Here is a 25,096-nt window from a genome sequence, read left to right as displayed (position 1 = left end):
GGTTTGGAGAGGGAGGGCTGGCAACCAGCTGCAGCCGATGGGCCACTGCTTGCATCAACCATGGTGCTCTGCCCGTGTCCCCAGCCCCACTTGTGTCCCCCTTGCCCCTATGAGCACCCCTTGAGTGGCAGCCACATCTGAAAAAGGTGGAAACCCTCTCTTAAATAGACTTCTGCACCTTAAAACACACCTGCAGCCCGGCCCTGGTTCTCCCCCAAGTGCTGTGCTCAGGGACTCTGGTGCCAGGGCCACGCATGGGTCTGGGAGAAGGGCAGGATGGAGGGGACAGCCGTGTCCCCAGGGAGCCAGGGGAACGTGAGAGGGCGGCACAGCTGCTCCACCCGTCGGGGCGGGCTCGGGCAGGCCAGGTGAGGCGGTCCCAGCCCTGCCTTTCCCTCCTTCCCCAGCCTCCTTCCCGGCCGGCCAGCGCTGCGGGTGCCGGCAGCATGGCGGAGTCCCAGGTGCTCCTGCTGGACGAGTCACACGTCAACGAGAAGGTGACGGAGGCCCAGGCCCGCTTCTACTACAGCGAGGATCAGCGCCGGGCGCTGGAGGTGCTGGTGACCCGGGGCGAGGTGGCCTACCGGGAGGCGCTGAGGAAGGAGCAGCTCCGCGACTTTCTCTCCACCCGGGAGCTGCAAGCCCTGCGGGGCAGCTGGCGGGGATACGACGACCCCCGGGAGGGTGGCAAGGTGGCACGGGGGCCTGGCGGTGAGACCCTCTCGCTGGCCTACTGGCCCGAGTGCTCAGACACGGAGGTGCCCCCGCTGGACTTGGGCTGGACCGACAAGACCTTCTACCGGGGCATCAGCCGGGTGGCCCTCTTCACACACCCCCGCAAGGAGGAGAGCGCACCCCACCTGAAGGAGGTGGTGCGGGAGATGATCCAGCAGGCACAGAAGGTAGGTCCTGGACACCCTCGGGGGGACACCCCTGCCTACCTTCATGCCTGGGTCGGGGGCACCCAGGCGGAGGGTTCAGCTGGGGAGTTTCTGGGGTGGAGGGAAGGGAGAGCCCCCCATGCCAAACTTTCTTCTCTGGCCCCCTCCAAAGCACATCGGCCCTTCAGTTTGTCAGGCAGGGCTTTCCCTGAGGTTTGTTGCCGGCCACATTATCTTTTGCCAAAGCTGATGCCCAGGATGGGGTTAAACCCCAGCACTCCTCCCCCCAAATTGGGGTTTTCTACCCATGGTTGGCTTTGGCCTGTCCTGGTATGATTCCCTGGCTCAGGTCATGATGCTCTTACAGCCACCCCTCCTGTACGTGCAGGTATCCCTAGTTAAACACAGGGCAGTGCGTTTGTTCATGGGGTGGTGTGTTTTGGGTTTATTTTATGTGGTTTCAACACCATCCAGCCTGGCCGGCAAGCAGCCACAGTCAAGACAGTATGCGGCTGCTCCTCCTATTTATCTTTGCCTGGAAAGGTCTGATAGAGGTGACAGGGCACCTCTGGCAAGAAAACAAACCAGCTGTGATGCTACAAGAGCTTGTTTTGACTAGGTGGGGGCAATGGCGAGGTTTTTCTAGGTGTGGATGAAGTTTCCAGGCAAGCCCACCCAGGAAAACATTCCTTTCAGAGCTGACATCCCCTCTGGGAAAAGCAGGTAACAGTGCAAGTAACTTCATCCCTGCTCTTAGTTTTGCTGCTTTCTGGATTTTTTCTGCTTTCTAATTCAGTAGTTAATTCCTCCTCCACCTGCTGACGTGCCCCCCTCTCCCCCCAGCACACACTATACACACAACTTTTACAGACTTGTTAAAAACAAATCTGCTGGGAAATACAGAAAACTTTCCAGAGAGGCATTAATCCAGCAGGTGATCTCCTCAGCTCCCTGCTTGCTCAAACTTGTGCACACCCCATAATCCTGTACAGGTGTGATTGGTCGTACAGAAGAGGCAGAAGCTGTAAATTCCTTACGCTCTGATTTAGTGTGACTTCACATCCTCTTTGCGCTGCTACGAACACCTGTACGGACTGTACAAGGACTGGGAAACTTTGCTTTTTTCGATAGCCATGCCTGGCACCTAGAAGTAATTAATTCCTTTGTCGATTTTTACTTTTTCGCTGACTGGACAAACTGTGCCCCTCCCAGCCCAAAGGTGGTTTCATGTTTAACAGCCATGTAAGTGTTTAATGGTCCTTTTCCTAGATAACTATGCCTATTGTGTTCAGCTGAGCTGGCCCTGGCGAAAAAACCAAATCTCTGGGTGGCAGCAGCTTTTCATTTAGCAGATGAGAGCAGGTTTTGGTTGTTTTGGGGTTTTTGGGGGACAGGAGGTCTAAACTGATACTAGTAATATGAGGCACATGTCTGTGGGTTCGCTATCATCAGTGTTTTACAAACTTACGTTAATTAAGCTGCCTTGTCGTAATGAGATTGGCAAGTTAATGCTTGCCAATCTGTAAATACCTGTGAAGAGCTAGGCACACCTACGGGCCCTATAGATAAGTTGTTATCCATAGGATAAGCAGAGGAATTGGGAAAACCTCTTGCAGGGGTAGACACTCATGCTCTGACTTGCTGTATGTGGGAAAACTCCTAGGTAATCAGCAGCTATGGCAGAGGTTTGAGAAGACAAACATAACAGCGGGAGTTGCCCTGCTGCTCATTTTGCTGGCTTGGAAGCGCCATGTGTGAGGCAGGTCATCTGCTTTTCATACAGGACTGCAGTTTTCATGAGTTTAGTCTGCAGTTTTGCAAAGAAGCCTGAACTGACTCATGGCCCCAAAGCCTGGAGGGAACTATCCTTCATACTGCAAGGCCAGGAGTAACAATTAATGGTTTGTCCAGGACGTGGTGTAATTTCTGCAGTCATTGGACTCATTGCCAGTGGAGGGGATGGGAAGAAAGCAAATTCATACTTCTGTTGTCTATTCTTGATCAATTCCCTATGTGGATGTTCTTACTTCAAATGAATATTATCTGGCACTTTTGCTCCTGAATAACTACATCCATACCACAGTGGAGGGGAGAAGGAGGCCTGAATTAATGCATTAACTCTTTATGCCTTTAATTATAATCTGCCTGTATATGAAGTTGTTCAGGAATAAAGTGGCACAAGTTCACTGTATTTTGATTTTCAGAGGTTCTGTTAATGTTCACTGTATCTTGCTGCCTTGTGCTGGGAAGTGAGGACTAAGGCCAGGCCTGGAATACAGTTCTGCCTGGCAGAATTTATTGAGGGACTTAATATAAGGTAGCTCCAGCACAGTTCACCTCTGTCAGGAACCTACATGTTAATGTTGAGCATAAACACAATGTCAGCTCTTTTTTTCCTTTTCTAACAAAGAAAAGCTTGTGTAAGCACTGTTGACAGAAGGAGCCTGACGGAGCAGATGTGTTGGTTGTTGTTGGCCATACAAGCAGAGACTCAGCAAACACAGTAGGGGACATTTACTGTAGCATTGCTTTCCCAAAAGCAATTTGTTCAAGGCCATTTTTCAAGGAAAAGAGGTCTCTGGCAAGAATTACTTCCCCTTCCATAGGGGGTTCCTGCACCTTCAGCTGCACCTCTTCCAAACTTCCAGTGAAGAATATCCTACTGTTTGGTCCAGTTTTCAGCTCCATTTGCACCTGTGTGCGCTGTCCCCAGCACAGCTTGGCTTGTCACTGTGACCCCAGTGCCCGGGAAATTAAAATGTAGGCAACTCTATTCCCAGCACACTGTCAGCATGAGAGCTCGGACCTGGCAAGTTGATGTTTCTCAGCGGGACTAGAAAAACAGTAGTTTCCTTCATTCATAGCCTTTCAAATGCTGGGGAGAATAACTGTCAGGCAGAAAAGTGAATTGATATTTCTAATGGTGTAGAAGATACAGAAACAGAGAGAAAGACAAAACACGTAAGATCAGCATTAGAGTTGCCCATAACTTTCTTGTTTTTGTTGTTACTCATCTTGTGAATGTTCAGGCTTGTCTGTCACGTCAGTGCAACCTTTTTTTTTTTTTTAATGTAAAATCTATGCCTGGAAACAGGGATTAATTTTATACCAGAAAAAATGCACATGTGAAGAGAGCAAACTATCATTTTGCTTCCAAATCTTGAAAACACACACACTCTCCAGTCCCTTCCTGACAAATATGAGGTGTTTATGTTTGAGCTCCCCAACACGTTCCTTGGGAAGCCAGCCCTGAGAGCAGGCTTCTCACAGGGAACCAGGGAAACAAGGAACATAAAATTCTTTTTCTCTGCACTGTGCATCAAGATTCAGGCTCTGATTCCTCTGCATATTCAGTCTTCCATTATTCACCTCCTGATTAAGTATTAGAGCTGTGTTTTTTACTCTTCTTTTAAAATCTATTTTCAGTGTTCTTCTTTGTTTAAGTGGATCCTTACAAAGGCAATGGAAGTTTCACAATACAGAGGAAAAACTAGGTATTTGGCTTTGGCGTCCCTCAGGTTGCTGAAATAAGCCATCTGCCCCTAGAAGAAGTAGAATTCTCAAAACACTCATAAAGTTCCTTCCAAAGTACAGCAGGAGCAAAGCCAGAGAATTACAAGATTATTGGTAGTGCTTTGGCATGTACATCCCTGTACTTTTGTCTCCCCTAAATTCTCCTCCTCCATATTCTGGTGTCAGTGCTCTCCTTTATTTTGCACCAGCATGATGGGCCTCCCTTTCAGTTTTTAATATTTTATTCAGTTGTCTGTATGCTGTCTTCTTATTTCCAGATTATTGCAGTGGTCATGGATGTATTTACAGACCGGGATATCTTCCGCGACATTGTTGATGCAGCATATAAGCGCTGGATCCCAGTCTATATAATCCTAGATGAGGAGGGTGTTAAGCTGTTCCTGGAAATGTGCAGAAGCCTTGACCTCAATGACCTGCAGATCCGGGTAAGATATTCAGTACTGAACCCTTGTCTCCTGCAGGTCAGTAGCCTTTTTCAGTTGTCTGATATCCTGGAACGCACTTGGACAGGCAAACACATCTGTTCCTCCCTAGAAGTCATATCACAGCACTTAAGGGCTGATGGAGCATCGAGAGATAAGAGAGTTGTTTGCTAATGCAGAAGGAAAGAGAAAGGGAAGATTTGAAATTTTTGCCTTTCACCTAAGACAGAGGTCTAGGTAGTTTCTTGGCTCTTGTGACCTAAAAATTTCTGTTTGGGAAGAAAATGGTCTGAAGAAATGCCTGTGGGTCTCCTATGCAAGGATTCAAACTGGACTCCAGAGTAGCTCTTTGAGTTGTTGCCTGCATGGATCCCAGTTATAGGACACATACGGTCTGTGAAATCAAGACTTTTCTATCCAGCAATGATCATCCGGGAATGAATGAGCTTGTAGTACTCCTCTGCCTGAGAACATGAGGGATTGAGGAGCACAGCTGCTCCCCTCTTCCATATCAGAGGATGCCTTCATGTGGTGCATGCAGCACAGCAGAGTAGTCAGCCTAGCTTGGCTGGCAGAAGCAGCCTCAGTAGGATCCATTCCATGACATACAGACTGAAAACCTTTGTATATTTATAGTTAGTATTGTGTTCCGTTCTTTTTTCATCATTTTTAGTCACTGTCACTACCACAAACTTGTTCCGAATACTGAAAAAGTTGTTAGGTTGGAAACAACCTACGGGATGTGAGACTCACCCCTCTTGTGATCCAACTGTTCTTCTGAGAAGCGGGAAAAGAAAAAACATGCCTTTTTGCCTGAAGGAATGTCAGATCTTCCATAAACACACAATTAATAGCTTAAGAAAAACCCAAAACACAACCAAAACTCAAAAAAACTCTGAAGGTTATAGAAGCCCATATTAACCATTTTAGGAAAACCATCTTAAATCTGGCTGAAAATAACTCGCATATATCTGAACAGCACTCCTGTGAACTACCACTCTGCTCTGAGTTTCTGGACTTCATCAAAAAAAGACATCCAGCCGAGCAGCTTTCTCATCTTTCTCCAAAACAGAGACAGAAGTTTCTTTCCTTTGGTGTCTTTGAAAGCAAGACACAGACATCATTATAACAGATGTGTTTCAAGCTTCAGGGGTATTGTGTGACCTAGGCTTGAACCTCTTTGGTACAAAAACTGTGAAATCACAGCAGTAGTTCCATTTGAGATGGTACCTGTTTCCCAGTACTTTTCTCACTGTGTCATCATGTGCAGGAATGATGCCTTTGGTACTGCATATTTTAACTCCTCGATAGAGTGAATGAAGAGCTGTCCTGGTATTCTAGAAAAAGTTGCAATGCTGTTGGAGAGAGAGGCAGAGTTTGAACTGGTGCCATCAAAAGCAGGAGAAAACCCTGTGTCTGTTCTGTGCTCCGCTTCTCTCACAGCAGCCCTTACTTTGTTTTTCATCAGATTCCTTCAGCTAAAAAAAGTCCAAATACATTCTCAGCTGTAGGAGGTCCACTGAGAAGAACCTTTTAACATCCTTCTTTGACCTAATTGTTCACTCTTCTGCAGAACTCCAGCCCACAGAGTACTGTCCTTCAACTTTTCCCTTCTTTTCCTAGCTATCTCAAACTTTATCTTAAATTCTCTCTAAGGTTGTTGTATTCCTTTTCCAGTACGGCTAAGCCTTTAATTAATCTTGTTAAGGTCAATGCAGTTTATTATTGTCTATGGTACTATGGAGGATCTGGGAAGAGTCTTCCTGTAAGGTGAAACAGGTCATTTGCCTCTCAAGGAAGATGGATGACCTCTCAGCATCCTGCCTGATGCTGTCTTGCATGTATCTGTGCTGCTGCTTGGGTCAGTACAGCAGAAATCGTTATGTAGTAGTTCCCCTCACACCAGGTTTCAGATACCCAAGGAATCTCAAGCAAGGTTAAGGCTTTCCTTTGAGGAGTCCCTCCACCCCCACCTCGTTGATTCAATGTGTTGAGGGTTGTTTTGAACTTTTAGTGTTGAAGACCCAGTTTTGAAGCAAGAAAGCAAGCTGGGCCTCTGGTCTTGTTCAGGCAGAATAGTTTTGTCTGGCATTGCTTGATCACAGAGGATGCTGGAATTGCTGAGGAAGAAAGAGAAACTAGTGCAGTTAACTATCATTCACACATTTCTTATTTATGACGTCTTTTTCCTAACATCTGCTTTGATGTCTGAGTTACTTCTACAGATTTTCTGCAACAGGGAAAACGTTCTTTCCTTACACTGTCTTTTTGTGTAACCATTTTGCTTTCTTCTAAAAGATTTTTACCAGTGGGCCACAGTTTGTCAGCAAAGGAATTGCATACTCTTCCTCCCTGCCCTTCTTCCCACCTTTCCTTCAGAATGCTTGTGCAAGATTTACAGGATGGCTTTTTCTCAGAAAGTTGTGGAAATGTGGGATGTAACTTTAAGATCTACAGGTAAGTTCTTATCCCAGGGAAAGAGAGAGAGAGATGACACACCACCATGGGGTGTCCTTGCTGCAGGGTCAGGATTCTGTCTTCTGTCATCACCAGATGCTCAGATTGTTCTGTGATTCCTGCCCTTTTGTTTATGTTGCCCTGTTCCTCTAACGCAGAGTGAATACTTCAACAGTCCTAATACAGGGAGATTTACTGTTAACACTGGATTTTGCCCTTTGTCTACATACAGTGCTGGGTGTTTTCACAAAATTCCTGGCTATTGTATCATTTTGAGATGGCAAGGTATCATCATCTGCTGACAGTCTCACAGGAGGGAAAGTGCAGGAGGAAGACAGTATGTCACTCTGCAAAGACAAAAAGTTCTTGACTGACCCCAAGCATGAAAGGAGGAAACCTCAGTTTTTGTCTGAAGGCCAGAGATCACTAGAAATGCATTTAGGTTCAACCATCAGCATGTTCATCCTGGGATGTTAGTAAGAGCATGTCTTGTGTGTTTGAGTCATCTGGCTTCCTGAGCCTACAGGACATGGTTTGCCAGACTTTCATTATGTCTCACACAGGAGTGTTCTTTGGAAGTCACAGTGAATCAAAGGTCTCATAGATACAAAATTCATAGCCGAACAAAAAGTCCTGGTTTTGCTGACCTGAGAGTATGTGATCTCAGCAGGTTTTAGATAAGTTTTCTTTCTCCCCATGCTTCTGCTACCCAAGACCCCAGGAACAGACACTCCTGCTCAAAGACAGCAAGTTCACCTACAGCTTCAAGCAAGCCCAGGGAACAAGTTACCTGAGGGAAGTTCACATTCATGTTGATCTTTACATTCATGTACCCAACATGTAAGGAGTTCCTCCCCTAACTCCATGAATTCTTTAAACTTTCTGCCTAAGAAAATTTTGGAATTCCATTTCAGTATTTTGTGTCTTTCCTCGTTGATTCCTAACCCAAGTGAGGGAGAAGCTGAATGTAACATGATGCAGAGCTGTTGGTTTTTTAATTACCTGTTACAGAATTCTTCCAGGCTGCTTTTGAAAATGGAGGCTTACAAGGCTCTCTTTTTGCAAAGGCACAAATAAGTAATACCCAGGAATGACCTCGGCAGGCCGGGTCCATTCTGCTTGAATACCTGAAAGTTTTACTATTTTGTCGACAAGCGTGCCTTTTCCAAAACTGTTCAGGGCAAACACACAGGGTAAGTCCACAGTATTTCCACTTGGTGGCTGCTTCCAAATTGTTACTGCTTTTGTGTCCCTGTGTAACATGAGCATCTACCACCCAGCTCTCTGACCCGGAGATATGATCACCAGAAATGAGAAGCTTGCAGACCATGAATAAGAAAAATTCCTTTACTCCTGTACTGTGGTCCTGTCCACATGAATCCCATACTTCTCTACCTCTTTCCCCCTCTGTGGTACCTCCATCTAGATCTTTACAGTGGGAAACAACAGGCATCTGGGGCCTCCCTCTCAGCCCTGTGCTCACGTGGAACAGTAGCTCAAGAAAACAAGGGGCAGTAGCTATCACAACAGATTCCATTGTCTGAAGGGATCTGATTTTTCCAGGGACAGCAGAAAGGGGATTTCCACATTTTGAAAAACACAGTCAATATAAGGGACTGTTGAGTCTTTCATCTCTTAGCTACTGCGTTTGTGTGGCGCTTCTCCTTAATTCGTTTTACATCTGTTAGTTTATAGAGGTCATCCATGGTATCTGTTCCAACTTGAAATGAAGATCCCTGCTTGCTTTGCAACGCGTATCAGCAGGTGTTCTAAGAGAGAAGGTACACACAGGTTCCCCAGTGGAAGTACTTACAACACTTCCGTTTAGGGTCTGTCTTGTGTATCCTTCCTACTCAACCCCAGCTTGTGAGCACTATTGCCCAGTTCTGTCAAGTGACAACTAAGCGTCAATCACAAGACAACCTATCGCTGACTTTCTAAACTGAGTCTAATTTAACTTTTGGTGGATTCAGGGTGAGGTTCACAATAAAGGAAGAAAGTCTGATTCCATCTGTGTTTGTATTAGGATGCTGTGTCAGGCTTGACTGTTAGCACTCTGTGTTAAGTTGCTGCCAGGGAGACATTAGTCAGTGCTTGTGGTGAGGAGTGGCGCAAGCCTGTGTAAAGCAAACGTGGAAATTTAATGCGGACTGCAGCTTCCATAGGCCAGGATATGACAAACCTTGAGCAGGCTTCTGCAAGAATACAACTCTGGAGGGGTCACTTCTGTCTGGTGAACTAACTGGTCCCCTACCCAAAATATTTGTAATTACTGTAACAAAAATGCCTCCCCAAAATGGTTTCAATCTCACATCATTTGTATTTGTTTTTCCTCTTCTGTTGTTGTCCAGTCTTCAATACATGAACCCAGGCTCGTTCCTCCTCTGTATGGCTTGATATCAGTCTACAAATACTGCAAGATTCTTCAAGGCAGAAAACTTTATACAAATAACCTGTTAAGTGACTTGATGTTTATATGACTTTGTGCTAATTTTCTGCATTTCAAGATGTATTTATGCACTCCTGTGCCTACTTTGTTCAAGGAGGTTTATGTGTTCAGCTGTTTGGTTCTATCCCCTCTGTGCCATTCTAAGTGTTACAGCTAGCTCAGTTACTGCAGAAATTCAAATATGCCTTCTTTCCAACAAAATGAGGTGATATGACATACAAACACAATAAAATCCACACTTGTTACATGCTAAGAGACTTTCTGCCTACACAGGCTGATAATTCTTGATTCACAAAGGTATATGACATGTCAAAGCTGTTGACTGATTTGAAAAACTGAGGTCCTTCTTGACACTTGCAGTCAATATTCCATGATTGGGAGAATCCCACATCCAACTTCACTCAGCAAGGAAAAAATATTATTTCAGGTGAGCAGCCAGCCAACTACAAATGTCATTCTAAATACTGGAAAGGGCACCCTTTCTCATGTGCTCTACCCAACCTGCATTCAGCATCCCACACATATGACTCACTCCTAGGCCTTGGGCGAGTCACTTCATCTTTTTCTCTCTCAGGCTCTTCATCTTTAAAACAGAGTAATAATACTTTCAGCAGTGTTGGGAGCATTAATTAGCTGGTGCCCACACAGGACTCCAGACAGATCAAGCAACAGATGAATGCAAAACAGTGGTATCATCAGTTACTGTTAGTCAGAATTTGTACTGACACTGCTGTATTTTAGTGGGGAAAATAGGAGCAGATTCAAAAGGTAAGAGCTATACTCAGAAAAATGTATTTTGAAATAAATCTGCATTCTTATAATAATTCATTCCTGCATGCTGATTTCTATACCCTATCAATATTTAAGCTGTCAGTGCAGTTGATAATAATAGGACTTAGCTCTCTGTGGGATCTGATGCTGTGCTGGCTTTAGCCAAATCCTCATGATTCTCCTGCTCTGCAGATGGGGGAAGAATGAGGCAAGGGTGAGTTGACTTTCCCAGAACATCACAGGGAACAGTGTCAGAACTGTGATTACATTTGCAACTATCTGCCTTCCAACCCTGCATTTATTACTGCCGATCACAATACCTTTTAGCTTTTCATTGGTAAAGAATTTTTACAGGAACAGATGGTGGAATGAAGAAAATGGTCTAAATTTGTGTGTCAGAGCAACAAGATAATTTACTCTGAACTTATACTGACAATCAATGTTTTGGGCTTGAGGAGGGACAGTCGTTTCTGTTCGACAGTTTGCAATTCAGCCTCATGCAGCCAGGACCCATGAACAGAATAACACTCAGTCCGATGCGCAAATATATTCATAGAGTAAGTGCAGGGACACATCTGTTCTTGAAAATCATGTAACCTTAAATCTGTGTTTTCTCTGAGCTTGGTAGTGCCTTGTTCGATTACTTGTAGGTTTGCTGTCCAAAGGGTGTGAGATGAGAGGTTTGGGGAGAGGTATTCTCTTTTCCAAACTATTTTCATTCATTTAATGAAAAGTTTTTTCTTCCTCTTCTTCAAAAATTATTCTTTGCTGATTTATTCAAAACATCAGTAGAGACACGTGTCCTACTCCTCTTGTTCAAAAAAAAGTTCTGTGTTTTTTCACTCTTTGTTGAACAGTGAGGAATCTGGGTGGACACTATAACTGTTTTGGATTCCTAGCAAAATTATCAAGTTCAGGGTTCCACTTTTGTTATAACAGAGAGGAAACATCTGTATTTTGAGCAATATAATTGTTTCCTCCTCTCTTCTATAATAATTGAATTGTCTGGTCTTCTATTCTGCCCATCTTTGTCAAGCCACATGTTGCTGGGAATCAGAATACAAGCACAAAAAGAACCTAGTACAGACCTGTCGCATATATTGCCCTCCAAGTAACTGTGTCCTTTGCACTGCAGAGGTGTTGCAAAGTTCCTTCGTGATCCTGCTAATGTAATCTGGAGAAGAGCTCACGAGTGCCATGGAAGAGGGACCAGGATTCAGAGAGTGCAGCCATGACTCAGAGTTCCTCTGATTCATTCCCCTGAACTGGGCTGGGCTACAGCACAGGACTGGAGATGGAGGATTGTTTGATTTTGAAAGGACCATCTTGCCAGTGGGCTATGATGAATAGCTGAAGACAACAGGCAGGGTTACAAAGATGCTGATAATAAACTGATGGAGGGGAGTGACTTGTACAGACAAGGGATGACAACAGGTTTTACGGCACTGTGCTTTCCTTTCTGCAGCCCTTCTGATTTCTGGTGGCTGATACCAAATGAGCTGTAGTCCCAGAAGTAGTGAGATAATGTGAGTGACATGTTAAGACTTGGAGCTGGCAATTATCTAGTTCTCTGCCCTATTTATTGTGACATTTTGTCTTTTCACCTCCCCGTTAGAATATCCGCATACGTTCTGTGACAGGAGTTGGGTTCTACATGCCAGCAGGAAAGATCAGAGGCACACTGGCATCCCGATTCCTGATGGTGGATGGTGAAAAGGTGGCCACTGGATCATACAGGTGGGTCACTCTTGCTTAAAGCAAGGCTACATTCTTTGTGTAAAGAATGGCTTGTGGTTTTGCTGTAGAGTCTTCTTCCCATGCCCTTCCCTTTCCTGATCCCAGCCTCTGTAATCTGTGTGGCATCTGTAGAAACTGAGATGGGATGACAGAGAAGGTACCACAGAGGACAAGCTGCTTCTGAGAGAACTGAACATGTGCATGCTAGTGGACCATTTCAGTGGGCTAAAGACAGTTCTGTGCTGCATCAGGTAGTGGTCTGCATGGACTCCACTTGCTCAGTAAGGTTTTCAGTCTGGAGATTCTGTTGATGCAGAGTTGCTTTTTTAAATGGGTAAACTGTCCTTGAGTGTTTTAGGGCCTTTTCTTCCAGACCTGGTCTGCAACATTAATGAAGAACAATAATAAAGAGTGTCATGTATGTGTCCTGACCCATCTTGGCAAGGACATACAGGCAAATGACACAATGCTACATATTGCCATGTAGTGTCTTAGATGTTGTTAGGTGGGCTGGGTCAAATATGCACCCAAAAATCTAATGTCAGTTCTGTTTCCTACTCTTAGCTTCACATGGAGTTCATCTCACATTGACAGAAACATCCTGCTAGTCTTGACGGGACAGCACGTGGAGATGTTTGATGTCGAGTTTCGTGAGCTCTATGCCATCTCAGAAGAAGTTAATTTCTACAAGGAACTGGGTATTGCTAACCCATTTGTTCTTGGAATTGGGAAGCCAGGCCTTCATTCCTCCACTGTGGCTCGGAAGTTCATTAACCCCAAATATGGTTTAGTGGCAGGGGCAACCCGTGGTGATATGATGCTCTGGGCTTCACGACATAGGCAGGATAATCAGGGGAACATGGAAAAGGAGGAAACAAGTGAGTCAAAGAAACGATTAAATCAGTTTCTGAATGACTTAATCACATTGGAGCAAGAGTTCCCAGAAATTGATCCACCTCTGGAGAATGTGAACAAGCTGAATCGGAGCCCTCAGAAACTGTTCTCCCGGCTCCACGTGGACCTGAAAAATAAATCCAAATCCAGAGAGTCTATTCGAGATGTGAAGAAAGAAGATGTACAAGCCAATTCAAAGCAAGGAAAACGGTTTGCTACTGGGCTTTTCAGTCGCAAGGCCAAACGGTCTCCAGGCTCAAGCATTGAGGCCAATTCTTTTGCCAGTGAAGGACATTCAGGAGAAGACCTTGGGAACATGAAACTGGAATACGAGCGGCTCAGCATTGGCCATGCCAGTGGTCGGAGCACTGGAGGCATCTCAGGTAAAACATCTTCTACCAGCATATTCTGCTTCAGTGTCCTTTGTTCCAGGTTTAGGTGAAAATATATTCAATATAGGCACCTGAGAGTAGATCTATTATTTCCTCTATATTAAAGTGAGTGGGATCAAAGAAGACTAGAAGTTGTAACATATGATACAGGCAATTTAAGTTGAAGGCAATTTAATGGCAGTCTTATTGTAAAGTTGGTACTTTTCATTTAAATGTTTTCTCATACTTCTCAAAAGCGGGTATGGGACAAAGGGAGAGGAAGATGAATGTCTCCTTGCGGGAAACAGATTGTGTGTGCAGTTCATGAAGGGCACTGCCCTAATAAATAGCAGTAGTATGTTCAGTATTGTAGTGGTTAGCAGGGTGCAAACAGATTTCCAGTGTACCCGCTCCTTTCCTCATTTGGGTTTAGTCAGGCACGTTTACTGTGACAAGTTTCTGTTGGAGAAGAGAAGAAAACCTGTTTATGTTGAGGTGAGGGGGCAAGGAGTGGAGTAAAGGGTGAAAGTCTTCTTAATTGCCCCTTTATCACCTTCTGACATGAGGGGGGAGGTTGTGAAAACAGAATGGAGAAGTACTAGATCTCAACCTTTCCTTCTTTGTTAAAATGGCTGATATTTTCACTAAGGCTTTCCAAGGCTTCATCTGTTTAAGACACAAATGATAAAGATTTCTCCCAATTTATGAGTTCATAGCTAACTTCCTGACATTTTAGATGTTTTGTCAAATTGAAGTAAATCTATGGACTATTCAGCCTGGATGTCTTCCACTCTCAGTGAGCTGCGCTCTGTGCCAATACCTCCTGCATGAGCAGGAAAATAAAGTACTTCCAGGGAAAAAAATTCTCCTTGGCTTGTCTGGCCAGAGACCATTCTGTGCTGCAGTGAATGCAAAACACGGGCACAGAGTCTGAATTCCCTTGAGACTGCCATGATGTGAAATGGAAAGATATTATCCTGAGACCAAAAAGAGAGGCGAGGTATTAGGAAGGTAAATGATAGCAATTGATTAGGTTCTTATAAATTTTTCTGGCTGAATGAAGGAGAGACTCAAAAATGCCAAGTGAAGATGAAAGGAATGGTAAGAAGACTATAGTAGACCCATTTTAAGATGTCTGTTTGGCATTTGAGGAGGCAGAATTAAGCCCTGGTCTAAAGAGCTCCTCTCTCCAAATCACTTTATGTCTTGAGCACAGACAGTCTGTGCTGCTGGGCCCCATTCCTTGGAAACAGGAAAAACAAAATCCATGAAGGTCTATAGGGAGATGTATGGGCATTCCCTCTTGGAGGAATGGACTTGAGGGCTTGCACTACCCTCTAGTGACAGAAGTAGTGAATTGTGTAATCTCTGATTTGTCAGCACTTTACCATATCAGAGATTCTGTTTCTCACTGTCAGCTGTTTTCAAGCAGACATCCCGCCATTCCCACCGTGCCATGATGAAATTAGGCCCAGATTAAGGCACAAAAGAGGTTGGCGTTTCTAGTGGAACAGTGCGGCGCTGCACCCCTCTGGGACACCACACTGTCAGTGCAGCAGAGATGTCCCTGCTCCTTTTAAGAACCTGTGCGAGACAGTCTGATGCTTAGTCTGGAACGTTTCCACCAAGACCATTTCCACACTATCATGCTATTATGTTCAGGTTTTATTGATTGTCCCTGCTACTTCCTGAGGGCTGCCACCTCTTTCAATAAAGGGAAAGGAAGAATTGAGAACAGATGCAGGGAAGGCGCAGAGGTCCAGTACACCAGCCTTCACACTGTGCTCTTCCTGACCTGATAAGTCTTTGTTTTATGCAAATTGAGAATGCCTGTTCATGGTGTCAATGGAAGACTCCACAGCTTTTGAGGTAGGGTGTAAGTATACTTAGGTCACCATTGTTGTAAAAGACTGGAGGAAGATCACTGCTTGTGTGTTGCTTTTGAATTGCATCACTGTTGTTGAGGGAAAGCTTCTCTAGTCTAGTGGTCCCAGAGTGGCATGTGAACAGAGGTGACAAGAGGGCACATTAAAAAGATGGAAATTCATGAGAAAGAGGAAAAAAAATGAGTTACCACAGAGGATCTTGCAGCTACTTGATCAGTAGCATGTGCTTCATCAGAATTTTATACAAAATTCTTTAACAAGGGCATGGAATAGAGTTCCATCTTCAAGATAAAAATAGGAGGCACTTTGTTCTTGGGTAACTGAGGGACTGACTTAGTTTTAAAAGTTTAAGTTATCTTTGAGCAGGTCCTGTAAAAACCAATACTGTGATACTCTGGATGACAGAAGGGAGGTAAGGAGTGGAAATGAAGGAAGGAGAAGGTGCTTGGTATGCAGTCACATTAAGATGCAATTATTCAGAGCTTCACAGTTTGAAATAGCTGCCCTTACCTTTTGTAAAGATTAAACAGCACACTTAAGCCCTGTGGGCCTGCCTGTGCACACATCCTCCAAAGTCACTATTAATTCGGTAGAACCATGGAGATACATCCCACCTTGCAAATGCATAGAGAGACCAGATCTGCTCGCAGAGTAATTGAAAGACGTTATTCAAGCAGGCTAAAGGTCAGGTTCAGTCTTGTAAGAGCAAATGGTGATGAAGGGAAACCAAAGTGGGAAGGGAAGTGATGAAAGTGTGTTCTGCAACAGTTTGAAAATCTGACTGGTTATTTACATGCTAGGAAATGATGCCTACAAGTCAGAACTGGGAGTGTGGAAAATAATAGGGCTACAAATAGTAATGTCCCAAACTAAGTGTCCAAATTAACATCCTGAGGTGTTGTCCTAGCACAGTGCATGGAGACAGTGCTTTGTCATACACAGCTTTCTTAAATCACATCATCAAATTGGCACAACTCGTGAACTTCACTGTTGCCCACGTAGGAACACAACAGCAGCAGCTCTGAATCTGACCAGAATCTTGTTAGTTTTAAGCTGCTGCTGGGCACACTCTGATCAGCAAAGACACTGATGTTTGTGTGCAGTTTCTGGGGAATTGCAAGGGTTTGAAAGTTGCATGGCTTCGGAATGCACTGGTTTTTTGTTTTGTTTTCTCCCTTGAAAGAAGCAAAGTGAGCTCCTTCAGGAGGGTGTGCTGTCCTGAGTTTCTCTGTAAATCAGCCTTCACTCCTCATGAGTGTTGGCTGCAGAGCACAAATATTTAACAGCAGGATTTCATGTTTCACTTTTGGGTGCTTCTTGCCACAAGATACGAGATTTACACTGAACACTGCAATACTGCAGAAATAGCTGCGTAGTTACCATCTGTGTTTTTCAGCCGAAGTGGGATCGTGGACAGGTGGTAACCAGAATTTTCAGCCTCTTTTCTAAGGAGAAAGAGGGGAACATTGTTGGGTACATACAAGGAAGGTGTTTGCTTTCACTGTAGCAGGATCTGTAGAAAAAGGTCAGAAGACATGAGGAGAAAGTGAGAAGAATAAAGGAGTTGGGAGTGGAGATTAAGCAGAGGAGAGCAGGCACTTCCAAAAGTAAACATGAGGGTCTTGAATGTGATACAGACAAGGAAATAGGGGTGGTGAAGAGATAGGAGTAATGATAAACTTAGTAGTAATGTACAGAATGGGTCAAAGGGGAGACAGGAGGAAGAATGAAATGCCATAGGGAGATGTTGGGAGGAGGCAGTAACTTATGGAGCGGCCACAAAAGTGAGGGCAGGTTGCAGTGTAACCTCCCACATGGATATGGAGAAAGTGCAGTGTGGAAGAAGGTGGAGAAAAGGAGGGAGAGAGCTCTTCTCTGCCCCATCACCGATAGGTGAGGAAAACACTGACCAAATACTCACAAGCAAGAGAGTGACATGGTAAATTATTCGGTTGAACCCCAGTTCAGAGGCAGTGCTTGGATTGAAAGCCCCCTCACCTCAGCAAGACTGAGACTTCTCAGTAGCATGTCACCATGATCTGTGTCAGTTTCCTCTCCCTGTTCTTGCTCTGTACTGGCCGTTGGCTCCAACTGTTTGGGAGATGCAGAAACACAGGAATGAGGTCTGCCCTTCTTCAGGGTGACAGCAAGCCACATGCCAGCCCCTCTCAGTACGTACTGCCCTGGGCTACAGGTCATATAAGTCTTGCTGAGCTCTGAGCACAGTTGAGTTACCTTTCTTGCAAAAGCCTCTGCAAACACACTGTAGTACAGTGCTTGAAAAAAGTGTGCTGGGGCATCTAGACCAACAGCTGGCTCTAATGAGAGATATCAGACAACAGCACAAGCATTGAAAAGTACAGACATTTGGAGCAGAAGGAATCCACGGAGCGAGCAATGAAAAAAGAAAAAAGATGATAAAAAATTGGGGCAGCATACTATGCTACTTAAGTGAGAGACCCTGAGGCCTTGGGATTTCTCTTGCAAAGGAGATGGTGGAAATACTGCCACTCGTGATGTTTAAAAATGGACATGAAAAAATGTCTCCCGAGAATGTGTGTGGGGATCAGATGGATGAGATTACCTGACTTTTTAAAATTTTTTTTTCATCCCTCATTCTTTGGAAAACCTCCCACCCCAGTCATGGCCAGACTGCTTTTCAGTGTCAGCTGGGACATAAGAATACCGCTGAAGCTGGCCTCAGTACAGCACGAAGCCTGGAAATACCACTCCGGTGGTTTTCTCCACAGTGTCCTCTGAATTTGCTCTTGTTTTAGTGTCTCTTCATTTCACAGTAGCAGGAAATCAAATCACAAAGGTGTGCAGAGTAATGTAGGTCTAACAGAGATGTATAGTAAATAACGAGAGAGGATTGAAGCGTGAGTCCAAACTTTATCCAAGTCTTATTTACTTAACACTAACATTACTTTTAACTTCTTTTCATTCCAGGTAACCTGAGTCCAAACTCCACTATGAGCGATAAAAACAAACAATCTACCTGTGTGTTATCTTGATTGGGAAGGATTGTCTGGGGAACTGAAGACTGAACAAACTGGAAAAGTAACCTCTTGATTGACTTTGAACCTATAGCCATGTCCCCACACAGTGGTCTGTCAAACCACTGCACGGTCCTGGATGTACCTGGCACCCCCAGTTAAAGCACATTTACTGGGTGAAGCGTAGACTTCGGATGGCCAGTCCCTTAAATGAGGGTTGGTGATGAATGTATTAGCCCATATGTCTGTGTGCACACATATTTTATATATAAAAACAACTGTGATGGCTGGTCTCAGAGCTTGCTCTGAGTCCAGATAAATGCAGGAGACTTTCTGACTTCTTATACTTGTGCTGCTAATTCAGTCTGTCGAGCTACAGACTCAGAGTCACTGTGTTGCATTGTTTACTCTACTGCATTGCAGAAATGTATTGGTCTGACTGGCTGGAAGGCAGAATCAAATCAAAGTGGCAAATTCTGGGTGAAATAAGAATGGTTACAAACAGGGTAGCAATCCTTTGTCTGCAAGGAGCCTTCCTGTAGATTCCTGTTGTCACTTTTTCACACAGAAATGAGTGGTCTGGGAGGAGGGTTTACCTAGCAGAGGCCAACAGATTAGGATCTTAACTGTTTCATGCCTTAAATATAGCAGTTGAACAAAGGGATTTAGCAAGAATGTAGTAAAGAGAAAAGATGGAATATAGGGGGATGTTTAACCAGCAGTTAAGACTGGGTCAGGAGAAATGCTTTATAAGGTGGACTGGGCAGGAATTGGGAGCAATAATGTAGACTTCCGTGGCTGTCACAAAATCCTGTTTGTTGCTAATTCAGCAATACTTCACCACTCATGGAAACAGAATGATTAAGGAGCCCATCTTTGAGGGCTGAAAGAGGAAGCAGAGGAGCCACACAAGCTTTTCAAATGCTTCCTTTTTTTTTTTTTTTTTTTAAAGTTAACCTTTCCAAACTGTAAATCAGGCCAAAATCGAGAGCTTTGATCCATAAGAAGCACTGCATGCAATCAGACCAAAGGCCATCTAATCTGCTGTCCTGTCTCTGAGGACAGCCAGTAACAGGTGATCACAGAAGCATAAAATACAAAGCTTGTACACAGAGGTCTTTCTCTGACACCATTCTAGCGGTCTATGGACTTTCTGAACTGGCAGTTCCTTCTGGACCTGGCCTTAATGAATGCACTTAGTCCCTTTTTAAAACTCCTTTCCTGCTTTTGGCCTCTACAGTGTTCTGTGGCAACGAAGCCCGAGTTCATTGTGTGGTATGAAAAAGAACTGTTGTCAGGCTGTTTTAAGGGTTTGCTTGATTTCATCGAGTGACCCCAATTCCTCCACTGTCGGAGGCAGTGATGACCACTCCTAGTCCTTGTCTCCTTGCCACTTGTGATTTTACGGACATATCATACATGTCCTCAGTCATCACTTTTTCCAAGTTGCGGGTTCACGTTATACGTAGCTATTCATTACGTGGGACCTGTTTGTCACCTCTGTCCTTTTGTTCACTGGCCTTTTTCCAGTTCTACCCACTAAAAGAGTGGAGAAGCAGGTTGTTTTTGTTTCTTCAGTGCGTGGATTGATGTTTCACTCTGCTTTTTTGCCATCTAAATTACATACTCTGCTGTCATAAATAAGCCCTCTTGTGATACCTAAGAAAAAGAAATCCTAATTGTAAGCAGACACCTGAAAACTAGCATACCTACTTGCCAAAAAAACCCCAATTCAGACATCAGAAAAACACAGGTTTGGTTTTCTTTCTTTTTGTTTAGAGAAACCATTTCAGTTTTTCATTGCACAAGGAGTTCACAGCAAAGGCAACTGCTGCATTTAACAACATAGAACTAAGATGTTGCAAAGACTCTCCCAGGTGCTGGGTTACAGTAGCAGTTATTACACTGAAACAGCTGTCTGTAGTTGATGATAAAATGCAATTGATGGATTGATTAATTGATTAACTGCCATTCCTGGAAGTGTATTTAACTTGAATGGCAAGCAGGTCTGTTTTACTCTGAATTTACTCTGTAGAACGTCTTGAGACACTGAAATACCTAAGGTATGCTGTCTGTTAAACATACTCATCCTTGCTTGGTGCATTAAATGCTTGCTACTCTATATAGGTATTCTATATAGTCTTCTGGGAACAAACTGTAGTTTTGCAGCTGGGTCTGTCAGCTCCTATTATCAGCAGTGTTTTATAAAATTGCTCCTGGTAATGGGAGGAAAGAGGTCTTGGAAATGACACCATCACTTGGATGTAGAAGTAACTTAATACATGAATTATTGTGTTAGCTTCAGGTGTATGGCTCATGTGCCAAAAGTTACGCACTGTATGTTTATAGGATTGTCTAAAATGGCTTGATTTTTGCCATACTTCCGTTATTCTCCAGACATTTGGGAGATTTTTCTTCCTCTCCTTGTATTTATTTTGCTTTGTTAGCAGAGATCAGAGATAAATTCATCAGGCCAACATTATTCCACTTTTTGTTCTGATAAGAACATTGTCATCTGGTGCTTCCTTGTTTTCCCAGATTTTTAAAATATTTATTTATTTTTTTAATTGTGCAATAGGTTAATTAACTAATTAGTACCATGTTGATACATATGGTCAGGTTTTCCAGGAAGTCCTCTATCTCTTTGTTTTTATGTCTTTGTTGCTTCATCTTGGGTGGAGTGACTTCACAAATAGTCTAAAAGGCTGATTTCACTTGCCCTTCCTTTCCTTCTGTGCTTACTTACTAATGTGCTTTACTTTCTCTTTCCTATGACAGATGTAAGAGCTCTTTTCTTTAACCTTGTCAACTAACAGGATCTCGTTTCCAGTGAGACTCTCTCATCTGTTTGTCTTTTGTTTTGTTGCCACCCCAGTTCCTGAAAGGTAATGTTCACTTCTTCTTAAATTCCTTTCCCTGTCACTGAAGTTGAGTGTCATGCCTTGACTCCAGGGGATAGTAGAGTTCCTTAGGCTTATCATGCACTGTTTAATTACTTAATAAGAGAGAGCAAACTTGCTCTCTCGCATGATATGAATCTGATCCTTAAACTCAGCTTTGGGGGTGTGTGCAGCCTTGCTGATCCAGAGTGGATGTTTCAGACTCTGATGGAACTTGCTCTTCCCTGAAGATAAGATCAGCTGAACTTAGACTATTTGGCTGCTCTTTTGTCAACAGATCTGAGTCCAGGTGAGGTGACCGCATTTATTTTGACTCATTTTGCTAATTGTGGTTCTGGATGACTGCTACAAACCTGAGGCTGTGACCTGTAAAATGAATCTCTAGCACTCTTCAGATAAAATGCGGTTGGTGGTGCTGGGGGACAGAGGGGCAAGGAGCAGTGGTTATGAATTCTATTGGAAGTCTGCTAGAGGAGGCTGAAGGTGCAGCAGTACCTACAGTAGTCTTCAAATAAGCCATCACTTGGTCTTTCCCCAAGAGGCCACCTCTTGCAACCAAGTCACTAACTGCCCAAGGGGGCAGGAAGGATGTGAGACATTGTGCTTCTGTTGCTATTGTAAAGAACAGATTAGTTCTCTTTGACATCTGTGTCCTGACCCTGGACAATCCCAAGAGGATGCCTGTTTTCCAGATCTTGTTTACTCTTTTGCTTGTCAGCCCAGGTTTGCTGATCTGTGTGATGTACCATGAGGCCTGCACTTGTGGTCCTGATTTTGGACAGAGAGTAACGAAGCTGGGGCTTGCAGCTCTTTCTTTCTGGCGTGAAATGGTGAGTGGTTTCGAGTGAGCCTCTTGGCTGAATGCGTGCCTTCCGGGTTTCTTTTGGTATGCATTTGTATATTTAATGTATATGTGTCTAGTGAATTATGCTGGAGACCTTTTCTAAGTCAAACAAATAAACTCTTTACTATGTTACATTGAGATAGTTTGTTCATTGGTGTCGCTTTTAATTTCTCAGCTACAGTTCCTAGTTGGGGAGATTTTTCTGTTTATATGTCAAGAATCTGCACTGTCTGGATGAGAGCAGGTTTCTGTGTTAACACATGAATATCTTTGGCCAGTGTTTGGCAGTGCTTGTTAAAAGATGTGTGGGCAGCTAAATTTCCCACAATAACAGTGTCCTGTGGCTTTGAGTACCCTGAGAGAGACTAATTCATTCCTGCTTTCTCGTTGCTGGAGTAGGCTGTAGCAGATGTCCACTTCAGTTTTTTCTTTATTTTTACTACCACTCTCTTTGCAGCTGAGCTGTATCTTGCTGCAGCTATAAATGCATCTGACAAAGTGCCACCTCTGTTTCTCTTTCCATCTTTCTCATATAATTTGTACCCATCAGCAATGACATTTCATTTATGAAACTGAGTCCCTCTGCTACATTTCAGTTCTACCTGGTACAATGTAATCCTTGACATTTAAGTAACTCCCAAGCTCTTGTTTCCCATTCTCCCTTTATATGTGTATACAAAAGCCTGTTTTAAAATTCTTGACCATGTTTCAGAATAAATCCGGCCTCTATTTTACTTTTGGGCATTAAGGTACATGAAAAAGTATTTGCAGTAAACAAACCCTTCGTCTTTATTTCAGCATTTAAAGTCCACATAGCAAATGCATTTTTACTGTTTAAGAGGAGTCTGTCTAATCCAAGCTTGTTTCACAGGGTATGTCAGGGCTCTGTGTATCCTGAGCTTTTTTCGTTATAGTATTGGCACCACTACCACTTTGTGCCTTTTCTTTTTCTGCACTTGTTTCTCCAAGAAAGTAAGGTAAACTTGTCCTTCCTCTAGCTTCACTGCTACTTCAAAACTAAACTGTTCTCTTGTTTTTGAAACTTTTCTTTTTCTGTGCGCTTTCAAAATCAGGAAACAGTCCAGTAATGAATGACCTCTGTGTTCCTAAACCTTATGTCCCCTGTCCTTAGCCTGCTGAAGAAATGGAAATTTGGGAATCCTCATTAATAAGCGAGGCTTGGGAAAAGCACAGTCAGTGACTGTAGGAACCATCCTGGAAGATAAATTTGTGGATGTAGATGAAATGGTAAGGCCTTTATGTGTGTAGCAAGGCTGGCAGATGTTTACCTAACTCTTTGCACAATACCTATTTCTGATCTTTCTTGCAAGTCTGGGCACATGTATGCGGGGAGTTGGGGTACAGAAAACCACAGCATTATCAACAGCACCCAGCTGCTCCATTCTCACTGCCACTATGGGTAAATTTGCTGTGCTTTTCAGCAACATAGGAAGTAAGGGATAGTAGCTGAGAAGTGTCTGCACCAGAGCTTAGGGCAGACTAGCTGGTGTATCCTAAATTCATAACATAGCATGTTGATGTCTCAAGTTTCGGACATGTTTCTAATCCTGCTTCTCTCTCCTGTTCCAGCCTGTCTGTCTGCAGTATCAATTTCTGCCTTTTCATCTGACTCGTTAGGTGGTGTTTTCTTTTTCTAAAACATTAGATACGTCACTTGTAGGAGAACTGTAAGCATCAAACAGCCCTGCCTGTCTCAGGTAGAAAGTAGCAACTTCTAGATGACAGGGAGTGCTGAATGCCATGATTTTATTGACACTGGATGTGTGAAATTGCACATAACCAGGAAAACACAACTGAAAGAATTCATGAAGAAAGCATAGGAGCAAAGTACAACATTTGAATAATGTGGATTGTAGCTATTATAGAGGGCCTGAAAGCTAGAACATAAAAATGAGAGCTGATTTTAATGCATATACATACAGTAGCATAGACAAGATAGGGAGGTCGGGTTTAAGGATACTTTAAGTTTGTGAGTATTTACTGTATTCAGGTGGTCCTTTACCTTTTTAATTTATTTAAAGTGAAAAAGCTTCTGAGTAGCAAATTTGCAATGTGCAAGAAACAGAAGTATGTTGCACCAGTGGGTTGTGGACTGATCAGCATTTTGCACAGGCTCGGGGGTGGATTTGGCACATGGCTGCTGTGGGCTGAATGAACACCCATGTTTCTTCAGCTATTTGATTTACCAGACTAGAGTGGCTGCTACAGAAAGGATATTGCTTTCTGCAATCAGACCTGATTGCAGGATGGGGCACTAATATCAAGGTTCTCCAGCCTTTGTCCTATGGCAGACAGTGTGCCCTTTTATTTAAAAGTGCCCAAAGCAGTACTCTAAAGCCAAGGGCTGAGACATGTGAGCAAAATGAACATGAGAACGTAGGGTGACAAAGGGGTAGGAACCCTTCCATGAGCTCTGCGTCCTGGTGGAACAGATTGGTCTATGCTTCCCCTGAACCGACTAATGGTGGGATGGAGAATGGGGGAAAAAAAAATGAACGAGAGAGCAGGCTGCTTGCTCTGGAGCTGGATCCTACACAAAGGCTACACCTTGCACAGCAGCAGGGTGCGTGGGACAGGAATCTCAGTTGTCTGCAGAGCTGCAGCGGCTTGGGTCTGGGGTTTTGCACACTGGGGATTGTGAAGAATATAAAGGGTTATATCTGAGTGTTTATGGAGGCAGACCCTTGTGTCTGAGCTTCCTCCCAGGACACAAGAAAAAGTCTAAGTGCTGCTGCTTGGTTATAAAAGGCAGAACCATACTTGCCCCTTCTTGCATTGTTTGGTGGGTGTCATGCTTAAGAAATGGGGTTATTTTATGGTCATTATAATGCTCTGGCTCTTCTGAAACTTCAACACTAGAGGAAGCAATCAGGAACTTCCAGGTAGCTGGGGCTTAACTTCTGTGGAGGGGACATTTCTGCAAAGATAATTAA

At 43.8% G+C, this 25,096-nt stretch overlaps 1 protein-coding gene across 1 annotated transcript; it reads left to right on the top strand.

Annotated features, from left to right (window-relative positions):
- Window positions 1-394: 394 nt before the first annotated feature.
- On the top strand, window positions 395-22,280 carry FAM83F (family with sequence similarity 83 member F). Its single transcript, XM_005510085.3, has 5 exons — window positions 395-902; window positions 4,673-4,840; window positions 12,130-12,251; window positions 12,816-13,528; window positions 18,352-22,280. Exons 1-5 carry the CDS (start codon window positions 447-449, stop codon window positions 18,414-18,416), a joined length of 1,524 nt encoding a protein of 507 aa, XP_005510142.3. The 5' UTR covers window positions 395-446; the 3' UTR covers window positions 18,417-22,280.
- Window positions 22,281-25,096: the final 2,816 nt, after the last annotated feature.

Source organism: Columba livia, chromosome 1 (genome assembly GCF_036013475.1).
Source record: "Columba livia isolate bColLiv1 breed racing homer chromosome 1, bColLiv1.pat.W.v2, whole genome shotgun sequence".
Classification (NCBI taxonomy): domain Eukaryota; kingdom Metazoa; phylum Chordata; class Aves; order Columbiformes; family Columbidae; genus Columba; species Columba livia.
This window is presented reverse-complemented; position numbering and strand designations above follow the sequence as displayed.

What these genes read in the sequence shown, in the direction of transcription:
- FAM83F (XM_005510085.3), top strand. Translation starts at nt 447, where the DNA reads ATGGCGGAGTCCCAGGTGCTCCTGCTGGACGAGTCACACGTCAACGAG. An exon ending in TGATCCAGCAGGCACAGAAG is followed by an intron (nt 903 to 4,672) that starts GTAGGTCCTGGA and finishes TCTTATTTCCAG; the next exon opens with ATTATTGCAGTGGTCATGGA. An exon ending in GTGGCCACTGGATCATACAG is followed by an intron (nt 12,252 to 12,815) that starts GTGGGTCACTCT and finishes TCCTACTCTTAG; the next exon opens with CTTCACATGGAGTTCATCTC.